Genomic DNA, 13,080 nt, shown 5'->3' on the forward strand with positions numbered 1-13,080 from the left:
TTTTTTAACAGACAGCAAAAACAACCTGTTTACACTTTTAGGGGGGAATACAGGCATAACCTGTCTTTCTTTCTTGTGATTCAGGTGTTTGATAGGATCCCCAACAGAATCTGGTGTATAGGTGAATACATACCTTTCTGATGAAACTTGATTGATATTTGCCTTGTAGGGTCAATGGGACTACAACAGAAATGTGAACTACAATCCTTTTGTCTTTGTCATAAAGTTGAATGGGCGACCTTGAGAGCAATGTATGCCCTAAAATCCAGTGTGGTTCATTTATTTACTCAGTGTTTTGGCACCCTGTGCCCTATTTTTCCTAAGAGAAGCAAGGCATGCCTGATAATGTGTACCTTGCCTTTGTACATCTTAAAATATGTTGACTTAATGTTGCTTTATTTGATCCTTCCCCCAAGTTACTTTAGGTAGGTACTGCAGGTGTTCTCCCTGTTTTGCAGATGAGGAAACTATGACAAAGAAATGCCAAGTGACTTGTCCAAGGTCATAATGGTGAGGTATGGAGTCAGAACAAAAGGGAAGAGCATTGGACTTTGGAGCAAAAGGTAGAGTTTCTTGTCCCAGCTCTACTGTCACTTGATGTGACTCTGAGCAAGTTATAGCGTTTTTTGTGTTCTCACATAGTGTCTAGTACATTTGTTTTACTGAACTTTATAGGCTTGTTGTTGGAATAAAATGAAATAACATGTGGATACTCTTTCAAAATGATCAGATTTATAAAGGTACATTGTTATCAAGTAAGATCTCTAATAGTTTTTCTCTTATTTGATGCTGGCTTCATAACTCATTACATCAGTTAATCATGTTGAATATTACAGTACTCTGGTACTGTTGTAGATTTTCTCTTGGCTTCCTTACTATGAAACCTTTCCTTGGACAGCCATTGTGTCCTGTTTATATCTGTGTACTTATACCTAGGATAATACCTGACACGTAGCAGGTGTTTAATAAATGTTTTTCTTCATGAAATAACTGATGTCTTGATATACTTTATGAAGTTTTAAAAAATTGTTCTCTGTAATTAGACTTGAAGCTTCTTGGGAACAGGGATCTTACTTATTCACTGTTGTTATTCCCTGTGCTGGTGTATAGAAGGCATGTAATAAATATTGTTTGAGTCAGTTGATGTAATTAATGTCAAACTGTGGTCTCAGTGTGTCTACCGCTACCACTATATCGATCATTTTGGTAATCTGTCGATTAAATCAAACCTTCGTGTTACTTTGTGGTGGTACCTACACACCATAAGCTATTGCCAGCACACAGTCACCTGATATAGAAACCTCTGGGGAGATTACCTAGAAAATGGACACATGTAGAGTTGGGAAGAAATTAAGTGATCTGCAGGAGAGCTCTGTCATATCCTCTCCTTTCTCCAGTCATGTTTATTTCCGAAGCACTGAGGTAGATAGAGACTTCTCTGCTTGTGGCTCAGGGTGATAGCTGACCATGCCTGCCTGCCTGCCTGCCTTCCTTCCTTCCTTCCTTCCTTCCTTCCTTCCTTCCTTCCTTCCTTCATTTTTATTTATTCACTCATGAGACACACACACAGAGGGAGGCAGAGACATAGGCAGAGGGAGAAGCAGGCTCCCCAAGAGGAGCCCCATGCAGGACTCGATCCTAGCACCCCAGATCACACCCGGAGCCAAAGGCAGGCATCCCTGACTGGGCCTTTCTGGGGAGGATACACAGGATCCTTAACCTAGCAGTCAGAGCCCTTAATCATCTAACTTCACTTATGTTTTCATTTCTCACTGCAATGCCCTGTCCTCTCTGCCTTGTTCCCATCCTTCCTTCCCTTCCCCTCTTCAGTATATTAGCCACACGGTAGTTTAATTTTCTGTTGTCCCTTCAGCCTGTCTTGGACACTTACACCAAATTCTGGTTCCTATTGTATTCTATGATAAAGTTAATATTATTCTCATTCTCTGCCCCAGTTTTTGCTAAATTCATTATAAAGCTCCAATCCTAGCATTCATACTCTCAAAATTGGTCACTGTGTGTCTTTGAAATCTTATCCCTTCTACATATAGCTTTCTTTTCTGCTACTCTAGGTTTTTAGTTTCTGGTGCTGTCTTTTGCTACTTGAAACAAGCACCCTTCCTTTTATATATTTTTCTTTTCTATTCACTTCTTTATACTCTCGCTCTTAATTTTCTTATTGCTGTTGAAATTGTAACCTTCCTTCAATACCCCATTTATTCTTCCCTGATCTTATCCCATTGTTTTCCAGCTCAGCCCTTCTTTCAATCAAAAGTAATCTTTTGTCCTCTAATCTTCCACAATGCCTTGCCTATAGCTTACCATGATAGGTTTAGTTAACATCCGTCATCTCCTATAGATAGAATAAAAAAAAAAAAAATTCTCCTTGTAATGAGAACTCTTAGGATCTGCTTTCTTAACACTGTCCTGTATATTCTACAGCAGTGTTAACTGTAGTCATCACGTTTGTACAGTACATCCCTAGTACTTATTTATCTTGTAACTGGAAGTTTCTACCTTTTGACCACCTTCCTCCAGTTTCCTCTCCTCAAAGCCCTCATCACTGGTAACCACAAATCTTGAACTCTCTTTTTATGATTTTGGTGGGTTTTTCATTTTTATTTATTTATTTATTTATATTCCACATATAAGTGAGATCATACAGTATTTGTCTTTGTCTGGCTTACTTCACCTAGCATAATACCTTGAGGGTCCATCCATGTTGTTGCAAATGGTAGAATTTTCTTGTTTTGTTATAGCTGAATAATACTCCATTACGTGCGCGCGCGCATATACACACACACACACCACAACTTCTTTATCATTCATCCATCAGTGGACACTTAGGTTGTTTCCATGTATTAACACTGCTTTGAACATGGGGGTGCAGATATCTTTTTGAATTAGCATTTTCATTTCCTTTGGATATATTCCCAGAAGTGGAATTGCTGGATCTTATGTTCTTTTTTAATTTTTTGAGGAACCTCCGTACTATTTTCTATAGTGGCTGTACCAGTTTACAATCCCACCAACAGTGTACAAAGGTCCTCTTTTCTCCACATCCATGCCAGCATTTATTATGTCTTTTTGATGATGGCCATTTTAACAGGCATGAGGTAGTATCTCTTTCTCTCTCTTTTTTTTTTTTTTTTGTAGTATCTCATTTTGGTTTCAATTTGCATTTCCCTAAAGACTAATCATGTTGAGCACCTTTTCATGTACCTGTTGTCCATTCATACATATTCTTTGGAAAAATGTCTATTCAGATCCTTTGCTCATTTATAATTGGATTATTTGGGGTTTTTTTGCTATTGAGTTGTATGAGTTCTTTATGTTTTGGATATTAACCCCTTAATAGATACACATTTTGCAAGTATTTTTTCCCATTCCATAGATTGTCTTTTTGCTTTGATGATGGTTTCTTTTGCCATGTAGAAGCTTCTCAGTTTGCTGTAGTTCCATTTATTTTTCGTTTTGTTGCTTGTGCTTTAGGTATGATTTCCAAAAAATCCATCACCAAGACCCACATCAAGGAGCCTTTTTCCTATGTTTTCTTCTAGGATTTTCATGCCTTTCCTACGTTTTCTTCTAGGAGTTTCATGTCTTAAAATCCATTTTGAGTTAATTTTTGTGAATGGTGTAGGGTAGGAGTTGTTTCACCTTTTTACATGTGAATATCCAGTTTTCTCAGCACCATTTATTGAAGAGACTTTTTTTTTTCCTCATATTTTGGACATTTTGAAATAAGGGCTACATAAGTATATATGTAGTTCTTGTGATTGTATTCCTGATAGCAGTGTGTAGTATTAGCAGCTAGATACCACCAGTGGCATAGCTTTTGGTGATGTGAGTTTTCTGAAATGGTCAACAGTTCCTTTTTTTTTTTTTTTTTTTTTAAACAGTTCTTACTATGGTAGGGTTCTAAACATAAAATGGCCCAGTCTTTTTGCAGTTTACATGATTAATTGCATTACTGGAAAATTCAGTACAAATTAAAATAGCACATTAAAAAATTTGTATTTTTGTATAAAATGGAGTTAGATTTCTAGGCTCAGACAGTTAAGGACAGAATGATTTTCTGGCAGACATTTGATAGTCATGTGAAAAGTAGCATAATTGTTCATTGTGCAGGACTGTCTCCTGCATTGCAGGATGTCTAGATTTCCTGACCCTGCCCATAAATGCTAATAGCATGCCTCAATCACTGTGTGAACCAGAAGTGCGTTCAATATTTCCAAAATGCCCTCTAGGAGGCAGTTCTTCCATATTGAAAACCATTGACCTAAATTCTTGAGTATGTCTTGTTGGCCTTACCTCCTAATCAGTATTGAGTTTTATCACTTGTTTTGCTAGTTTAATAGGTACAAAAACAGTATCTTTGTTGCTTTGCTTTGTTTTTTTTTTTAATTCATGTCTGTTTCCTGCTTATTTTCTCTTCATTGTTTTATTTAATTTGCCTGTAATTATAATGCACATCTTTGTCTTAATATTTTGTCTATTTGTATTTTGTTAAAATTTAGCATATTTTTTCTGTTATATACATTTTAATAGTTCAACTTTTTCACTGTATCCTTTCTATACCTTTCTACTTTACATGTTTCATTTTTTTACATTTTAACTATTTAAAAATACATTTAAAGAATTAAAATTTCTTAAGAGTTTTTAAGAATTTTTTTTTAAGATTTATTTATTCATGAGAGACACAGAGAGAAAGAGAGGCAGAGACACAGGCAGAGGGAGAAGCAGGCTCCATGTAGGGAGCCCGATGAGGGACTCAATCCTGGGACTCCAGGATCACGACCTGAGCCAAAGGCAGATGCTTTAACTGCTAAGCCACCCAAGGCGTCCCAGTTTTTAAGAATTTAAGAGCTATTAAGCCTGTTTTGATTGGTCTTTCATTGTGTGTTTGTGTGTTTGTTTAAATAATATGTCTTTCAGAATTGGGAGGGATGGCAGCTGTTTTTTAAAAATGTCTATTCCCAGGCCCCAATGCAGACCTGTACAGAATTTCAGTGACAAGAACCTGGAAATATGCAGCACCCCACCCTCCCACTGCACTTGCCCTTCCATGATTCTTATGTGTACAGTGGAGTTTGAAAGCTAGCTCTCTTCTTGTTTGTTTGGCCTTAAAACATTTTTTTCCTCCAGTAGTGTGTTTTCTGGAATGCATGCCAAATATTAATTATTCTTTAAATATTTGGAAGCCATCTATTTTCTTTAAAAACCAATAGCATAAAACAAATGGACATTTTCCAATTTTATTTGTGTATGGCTTGCAAAATTTTAGACATACCTCAGATAAATAAAGGGAACTTTCTAATATCCTCCTGTTTCCCACTGGTAAAACTTAACATTCTGAAACATTTATTTAGTATCTATTATGTGCTAGGAACTACTCAGAGATTGAGAAAGTGAGGTTTCTACCCAGAAAAAGTTGATAGTCTTGTGATGAAGGTATCATTACATGGCTAACAAGTTAATGTGAGGCTTGATATGACCAGCCTATAATAGGCACATGGAAAAGAGGTGATTTGAGATGTGTAGAAAAGCCTTACCAAAGGGAAGATATTTGTGCCGTTCCCTGAAGGAGTAGTATTTCATAAGGTGGATCAAGACTTGGCGTGGCAGTGCAATCAGTGGGAGTAGCTTGAGCAGTAACACAGGGTGGGAAAAACCTTGTTGGGTTTGAGTGATCATCAGTAGTCCTTTGTTGCCATAGCTAGGGGAAGGGGTCTGTGTGGGAAAGTGTCAGTAGAAGATGAGGCTGGGCAGGTGGACACTGAGCAATTTCAATTAGATTCCTGGCAAGATTTTGTCTATTTTTTAAATTGTATAAAATCAGCTTAAATTTTATATAGAAGAACACATATGTAATAATTTGGGCTGAGAAAAAAATTTGAAGTAAAGTTTTGAAAAAGCTAGAAAAGTTTTGAAAAAGAATGGGGGAGGTGGAAGGGGCTTCTTTCCAGGTATTAAAACATTTTGTAAAGCTACCGAATTTAAATCATTATGACATTGGCATAGGAATAGATAAATAGTTGAATAGAACAGATTCATAAATAGATTCCTATATAAATGAGGATTTAGTGTATGACAAATTGGTGTTTCAATTTGATGAGAAAGGATGTATTTTTAATAAATAATAATGGCACAGTTGACTGTACATTTACAAGAAAATAAATTGCACCTTTCCTATACCACTTACAGAAGTAAGTTCCAGATAAATATAAAACTTAAGTGTGAAGAAATAAGCAGTTGTCTTGCAGGAAATCTGGGAGATTACATGTATAGCTTAGGCTTATGTTTCCACACTTTTGGACCTAGATTGATAATAAATGTATTTTACATTGTGACCCAGAAATATGCATTTATGAAAAGTGAAACAAGTTTTACAGAACATTGCTTACCTTTACTAAATGTGATTCCTTTGTTGTATATCTTATTGCATGTAATTAAAAACAAAAGTATTACCCATTACATTCATTTCATGACCAACAGTTTGAAAAACACTGATAGAGGAGATGGGAGGCACAAACCACCTAAGCCAGAACTAAAAGCTATGAAATATAAATATGGGATTAGAACAATAAAATTTCACTTCATACCTATCACATGTTGAAGAAAGAAAAAGCAAGCAGTTCCTGGCAGGAGATAGGGAGTGAGAGGCATTCCTAATGTAGATGGAAGTTGTAACAGCTTTTTTGGGTAAGCAGTCTGACAGGACCTATTAACATTAAAAACAAATACCCTTTGATCCGATAGTTTCATTCTTGGGAACTTGTTCCATAGAAATTAAAAGGCCACTGTTTATATGAACAAGCATGTTTATTGTATCATTTCCTGGTGACAAAAAAAATGGGAAATGAAGTAAATACACATCATTAGGAGACTGGCTGAATAAGTTATACCACACCCATGCCATGGAATGTTACACAGTCATTAAAAAGAACCTATTATTAGTTGGAAGGATGTTCATGAGGCATTGTTGAATGGAAAAAAAAAAACATATAGAGAGGGATAGAATCCCTATCTATGCCAAGTATACAAATTATTTTAATATGATTAAGTTAGGTCGGAGCAGATACAGGAGGAAATGTTAGATAGTCAACATGGATTATTTACTACAGGGAAGTAAGTGAATTATTTGGACAGGCCATGAAGCCAAATAAAATGAAAAAGTTAAAAAACAAAAACAAAAAACTACACTAAAACAAAACAAAATCCCCTGTGGTATAATACTTACATGCATTCATGTAAGAAACTGTGTATATAGCATGTATATATGTATGTGTATATATAACTCTATATAGTGTGTATATGACTTCATGGGGTCACTGAAAGGTACCTGAGCCCAGAGTCTACCAGATTCCCAAAGAAACTGAGAAGATTGAGTAGGGGTGGGAATGGGAGGTATGCAGGAGGGGAAGGGAACGTGATGGGTTCCTCTGTATGGAAAAGGGAAAGGTAGTTTGGGAACAGTCTGTGAAGAACTTTGACTTTTGTGCTGAGGAGTTTCATCTTCATTCTGCAGGCCTATAATTCTCAAATGCCATATCTTTTTAAAAAACACTGATACCTGTTGAGCTGGAGTGAGGTTTTTAAAAATAAAATTGAACAATGCTAGTCTTTCCCAGTATGAAGAAAAATTAGTTTAAGGGATAGAACTTATTAAACATTAAGTGTACCCATATGTTTTGCTTAAACTCTGCTGGCTGGGCATACAGATTTCAGAACAAGTAGAAGATGAAAGTTAACAAATGAATTGGAAAGAGCTGACCATCTTTGATTCTCTTCATGAGCATGGTGTTTATGATTGTAACATTTATATTGCATTCATACAGATACGTTTTCTGTGGCTGAAAGTTTTTCATTTGCATGGTAGATATAGATCATTTCATGGAGAATATACAGTACAGGGAGAAGCAGTACATGCTATGGAGAATGTATAGAATAGGGAGAAGGCCGTATATGCCATGGTTAAGAGCATGGTCCCTGGAACCCAACAGACATGGATTCAAACCCAGATCCACCACGTTATAGCTCTGAAGCCTCAGGTAAAAAGCAAACCTCTCTATGTCTCAATTTTTTTGTCTGTGAAATAGAGATAATATTCCTTAATATTCATTGAGTTGGTTTTTTTTTTTTTTTTCAAGATTATTTATCTTGAGAGAGGGTGTGTGCATACACACACACAAGTGGGGGGAGAAAGGCAGGGGGGAGAGAGAATCCCAAGCAGACCCCCTGCCGAGTGAGGCTGGATCCCATGAGCTGATCTGAAAACCAGGAGTCAGATGCTTAACCAACTGAGCCAGCCAGGTGCCCCTGTTCATTGAGTTATTTGGATGATTGCCTGAGTAGCATGTAGTAAATGCTCATAAGTGGAGCTCTTTTTTTTTTTTTTTTTAAAGATTTTATTTATTTGAGAGAGAGTGTGCATGAGCAGGGAGGAAGGGCAGAGGGAGAGGGAGAAACACTCCCCACTGAGCAGGGAGCCAGACATGGGACTCAATCCTAGGACCATGACTTGAGCCGAAGGCAGACACTTAACTGACTAAGCCACCCCAATGGAGCTCTTACTTTGTTTTCTGAAGAACACTAACTTCCAGATGTTTCATTACGAGAAATTTGTGTTTCACTGCTGCAGGGAATGAAATATTCTCAAATAATTTTATGTCTAATCTGAGGACATTGGAGGGAAATTAACAGGGATATGTTTCTAGCATGTAATAGGTATTTGGAAATTGTTGACTGAAAAATCAGGATCTTGGAGTAAACTCTTTCCTATGTCTTCATTTCTTACTTAGGACACTTCATTCTGCCTTTTCTAACCTGGAACATAGAATGAGGAGGGCTTCCTCATGTTTTGAATGTACCAGATCAGATCATTTTATCCCCCTGCACAGTGGCGTCTGTCCCAGTTCTGCTCCAGGGCTTCTGAGGCTCTTCTGGGGAGGTGCTTAGATAGCTGCTTCCCAGGGTCTGCCTTCCTACCTGATCTTGCCACGAGGCTATTTTAGCACAATCTCAATACATTTAGATGCGTTTTTCCCCCTCAGTCTTCTTGGCAGTGTGTTTGTAGCTGCTTTATCTTACTGTGTAGGGTAAATCTGGGTTTTACTTATTTTTATTAATCTGCAGTAGTGTAATTTAACAGTAATTCTCTTTTGTCTTTTCAGGTGCCATTTGGATAGTCCTTTAGCGGCACAATGTACTCTGAGTGGAGGTCACTGCATTTGGTGATCCAGAATGATCAGGGCCACACGAGTGTGCTGCACAGCTATCCAGAGAGCGTTGGGCGAGAGGTGGCAAATGCAGTGGTCCATCCCCTTGGGCAGGCCTTAGGTACCCCTTCAGTGGCTGGTAGTGAGAGTTTGTTAAAAACTGACAAAGAAGTAAGTGTTTCTTCATTTCATTTTACTGTGTAAAAACATAATTTTGTTACTGGTGAATTTATTATCCTTTTAATGGCTTTCTGTCTAATGTAGTATGAACTTCTTATTTTGACCTTTGGGTTGAGGGTTGGGGCTGCAAGTTTGTGGGGGTCAAGGAATAGGTTGTACCATTGTGCTTGTTGGCTCCTTGCTAGCTAGACCCAATTCTCCACTTGAATTGTGCCTGAGACAGAGGCGTAAGTATCAGGCCCTTTCCCTTAAGCTCTGGGCCCAGTCTTCAGATTTCTATTCAGAGATGTGTTTGGATGTTCTTCATTGCTACTCCCATAAGGCCTCTAACGGAAGGCCTGTCTTATGTCAAGTTTTTAGGCTACACATATGCATTGAACTTAAGGCCCTCCTGTGTCTCTGTCTGTCTTTGCTTACCTGACTCAGGGGTTTTTTGTTTGTTTTTATGTCTTATTTTATTTAAATTCAATTAATGAACATAAAGTGTATCATTAGTTTTTTGTTTTTTTAAGATTTTATTTATTCATGAGAGACATAGAGAAGCAGAGACATAGGCAGAGGGGGAAGCAGACTACCCACACGAAGCTCAATGTGGGACTCGATCCCTGGACCAGGCATGCCCTGAGCCAAAGACAGATGCTCAACTGCTGAGCCACCTGACTCTCAGGTTTAAGAGTGCTGCAGAACAGCTAAGCCCATCTGGCTATGAGCCCAGTGGTTGGAATTGAGGTTGTGTTTGCTGTCCCCAAAGATAAGGGCCATTGGGGTGGCTCAACTTGGAGGTGATCCTCTGTTCTTGGGTTCAGGTGACTGGGCTAACGTGAAGTTTTCAGGGGGAGGTCATGAAGGGACCCTGAAAATGGAGGGATACAGGAACTTGCTAGTGTGATGTCTGGCTAAGATACGGATTAGAACTTTGTGCTTGAAGAAGTTTCTACAACCCTCAGACTTTGGGTTTTAGACCCACTTTTTCTCCCCATTACTTTTTGATTTCTTTTTGACAAAGGAGAGATTAGATTTAATCTAGATAGACTAGTCTAGCTACAAGACCAAAGCTTATAGCTCTAAAAGCAGTTTATTTACCCTCTGCAGGCCATAGATGGCTGGAGGATGAAGTACTTCAGTCTGAGGAACGGTTTTCTCTCTTCAGAGCACCTTAGCTAAGACTTACCCCTGAGGACCAGTGCTTGCTCTGGTGCATACTCCTCTTGGTGGGCCTGTAATCTGGGAAGAGATAGCACATGAATGGATAGAAGTGCTCTGGTGCAACCCTCATTTGTTCTCCTTTTCCACCTTTAAAATGATATGAGAGAATATTCCTTGAATCCAGTGTCCTCTGGAATCATACAATTGAGCTATTATGAAGGTATCACTAGAGATGTTTTCTCCTTTGTCTTTTCATCTGACAATTAGGGACTTGTAGTCGTTTTTAAAATCCCTCTTATATTTGTCACAACTTCGTTGTGGTGTTAGAGCCTTTAAGGTTTATCACTGTTGTAGATTATATTGTATCAGAATATCTATGTTTTATTGCTGTTACGTATTTTTACCTTTACTTAGCCTTTCTAGTTGTTTTTGAGCTTAAAATTTTGAGTACATGTATTTATTTTGTTAGATTCAACCTTAGTTTTAAGCTGTTGAAGTTTTATTGAATCCTGAATTTCTATCTAACAAGTTAGCTTTCCATTTTAGTTTTGTGGTATCTACTGATGGTCAGCCTGTAATCTGTTTTTCTCTCTTTTCCTAAGTTAAAATCTCAGCAGGGCCTTTGGCATGCCACTGGGTACCTTCTTCCAAAATGATCTTAGTACATTAACTCACTGTATTCTCTCAACTTGTGTTTCAACCACTTACAAATCCAGCCATTCTTCCTTTGGGCCACATGTCCCCATCTTGTCCACAAAGGTATCCTGCATTTGACAACAGTTCTTGCTAAAGCCCAGTTTCCCTTTAGCCAGACAAGGCTATTGATGGTGTGGTGAGAGTAACCTCAGATATCTGGCTGGAAGACTAGGGCCCAGGTTTTCAGTTTTACTATTTCTAAACCAGTGACCTGGGCCAAATTTCTTAATCTTAAGTGTCGGTTTTCTGATCTGTAAAGTGAGGATAGTTTGCTCTCTCGCACAGGGTTATTTTAATGGGTAGATGATATTTATGAAAGTGCTTTATAAATTGCCAGGGTTATGCAATTGTCCACTGCCTTCATAGTAACCTTGTTAGTAAAGGAATGAAGCTTATCTGGCATGACTTGTTCTTTTTGAGTAGGCTGGTTCCCAGTGATCATGCTTCCCTTTTATAAGTGCTTACCGATCATCTGCTTAGTAATTTGTCCCAGAGTTTCACTTGGAATTCACTAAAACTTTCCGGTTTGTAGTATCTAGAATAGTGTTTTATCCTTTTTTGCAAATTGTGCTATTTTCCCTTTCTGGCCATAATCGTCTTCATTCTTCATGACTTCAGGCAGTGGGTTGGCAATCTCTCAGACAGGTTCTCTCAGCCTCTGTGATGTGATGGCAGATGGGTCAAGAGGCTGGAACTCATTTAGTGCACCAAGTGCCTTGTTAAGATCTTACTCAGCTTAAGTCCCTTCTCACTTGTGTTTGATCTTACCTTCCCATGTTAATTATTTTCTTTAGCAGGGAAAGTCACAGGATAAGAGTTGAGCAGTTCATATTCCTTCTCGTTGTTGTTAATGTTGTATAATCTGGAAATGGAGTGTGACTGAATTTATGTATATGACTTCCCAAATGACACACACACCTATATAAAAATTAAAGGAGAAAAATTGCTAAGATGTTCTATTTCTGTGCCTCCGGTGTCTAGGGAAAAATCAAGATGACCCCATATTGCATTTTATTTCACATAGCAAACAGTAGTAACGTCTAATGGGTAAAAGCCAACATGGGCTTAATATTTAGAAATAAATAATTATTTTTTTCTTAAATATTTTACTTAGGAAATGTTGTTTATATTTTATCCATGGAAAGTACATCCTTGAGAATAAATCTGATGATATATGGTTGAGATGAATGTACTGTCACTTGAGAGGTTTTTGGTAATAAAAGAGGTAAATATTTTAAATTAGTCTCCTGAGGTATAGTAGGGATGTGTGATGATTCTGTATGTTTATTTTCTTTTGTTTAGGTGAAATGGACCATGGAAGTAATTTGCTATGGACTGACCCTTCCATTGGATGGAGAGACTGTAAAATATTGTGTTGATGTATATACAGACTGGATTATGGCTTTAGTATTGCCGAAAGATTCTATTCCATTGCCAGTTATTAAAGAGCCTAATCTATATGTTCAAAGTATACTAAAACACCTGCAAAATCTTTTTGTACCAAGGTAAGCTATATCTGTCTGGCCTATTATCAGGATTGTAATAAAATATTCACAGATACTACTTTTTTATATTAAAAGGAGCTCATTTCATTGTTACTCTTTTGAAAAGTAACTTTCATTATTGTTCAAAGAATGTACTAATATGCATCAAAGGGATGGGCTTATATAAAGTTTACTAAGAGTTTTTAAGAAGTATGTGCTCATTAAAGGTTTTTGGTTTCCTTTCTAAGATCTAATAGCTGGTAGATATTAAAATATTATGACCCCTTTCCCCTCCATTCAAAAAACATACTTTTGCCTGTCATAATTTTTTCTACTTAAGCTAAAGGCAACAA

At 37.5% G+C, this 13,080-nt stretch overlaps 1 protein-coding gene across 7 annotated transcripts in view; it reads left to right on the plus strand.

Moving 5' to 3' along the window:
- Positions 1–13,080, plus strand: part of RALGAPB (Ral GTPase activating protein non-catalytic subunit beta) — an 83,032-nt gene that overhangs the window by 3,486 nt on the left and 66,466 nt on the right. For 5 of the 7 annotated variants that reach the window (XM_072801003.1, XM_072801008.1, XM_072801009.1 and 2 more), the window contains exons 2-3: positions 9,177–9,392; positions 12,546–12,748. In XM_072801003.1, coding sequence (XP_072657104.1) covers positions 9,207–9,392; positions 12,546–12,748 — 389 coding nt within the window. In that variant the 5' untranslated portion in view covers positions 9,177–9,206. Of the gene's footprint in view, positions 1–458; positions 564–9,176; positions 9,393–12,545; positions 12,749–13,080 lie in introns of all 7 variants that reach the window. The other 2 variants (XM_072801006.1, XM_072801005.1) reach the window with 1 other exon arrangement.

Source organism: Canis lupus, chromosome 26 (genome assembly GCF_048164855.1).
Source record: "Canis lupus baileyi chromosome 26, mCanLup2.hap1, whole genome shotgun sequence".
Classification (NCBI taxonomy): Eukaryota; Metazoa; Chordata; class Mammalia; order Carnivora; family Canidae; genus Canis; species Canis lupus.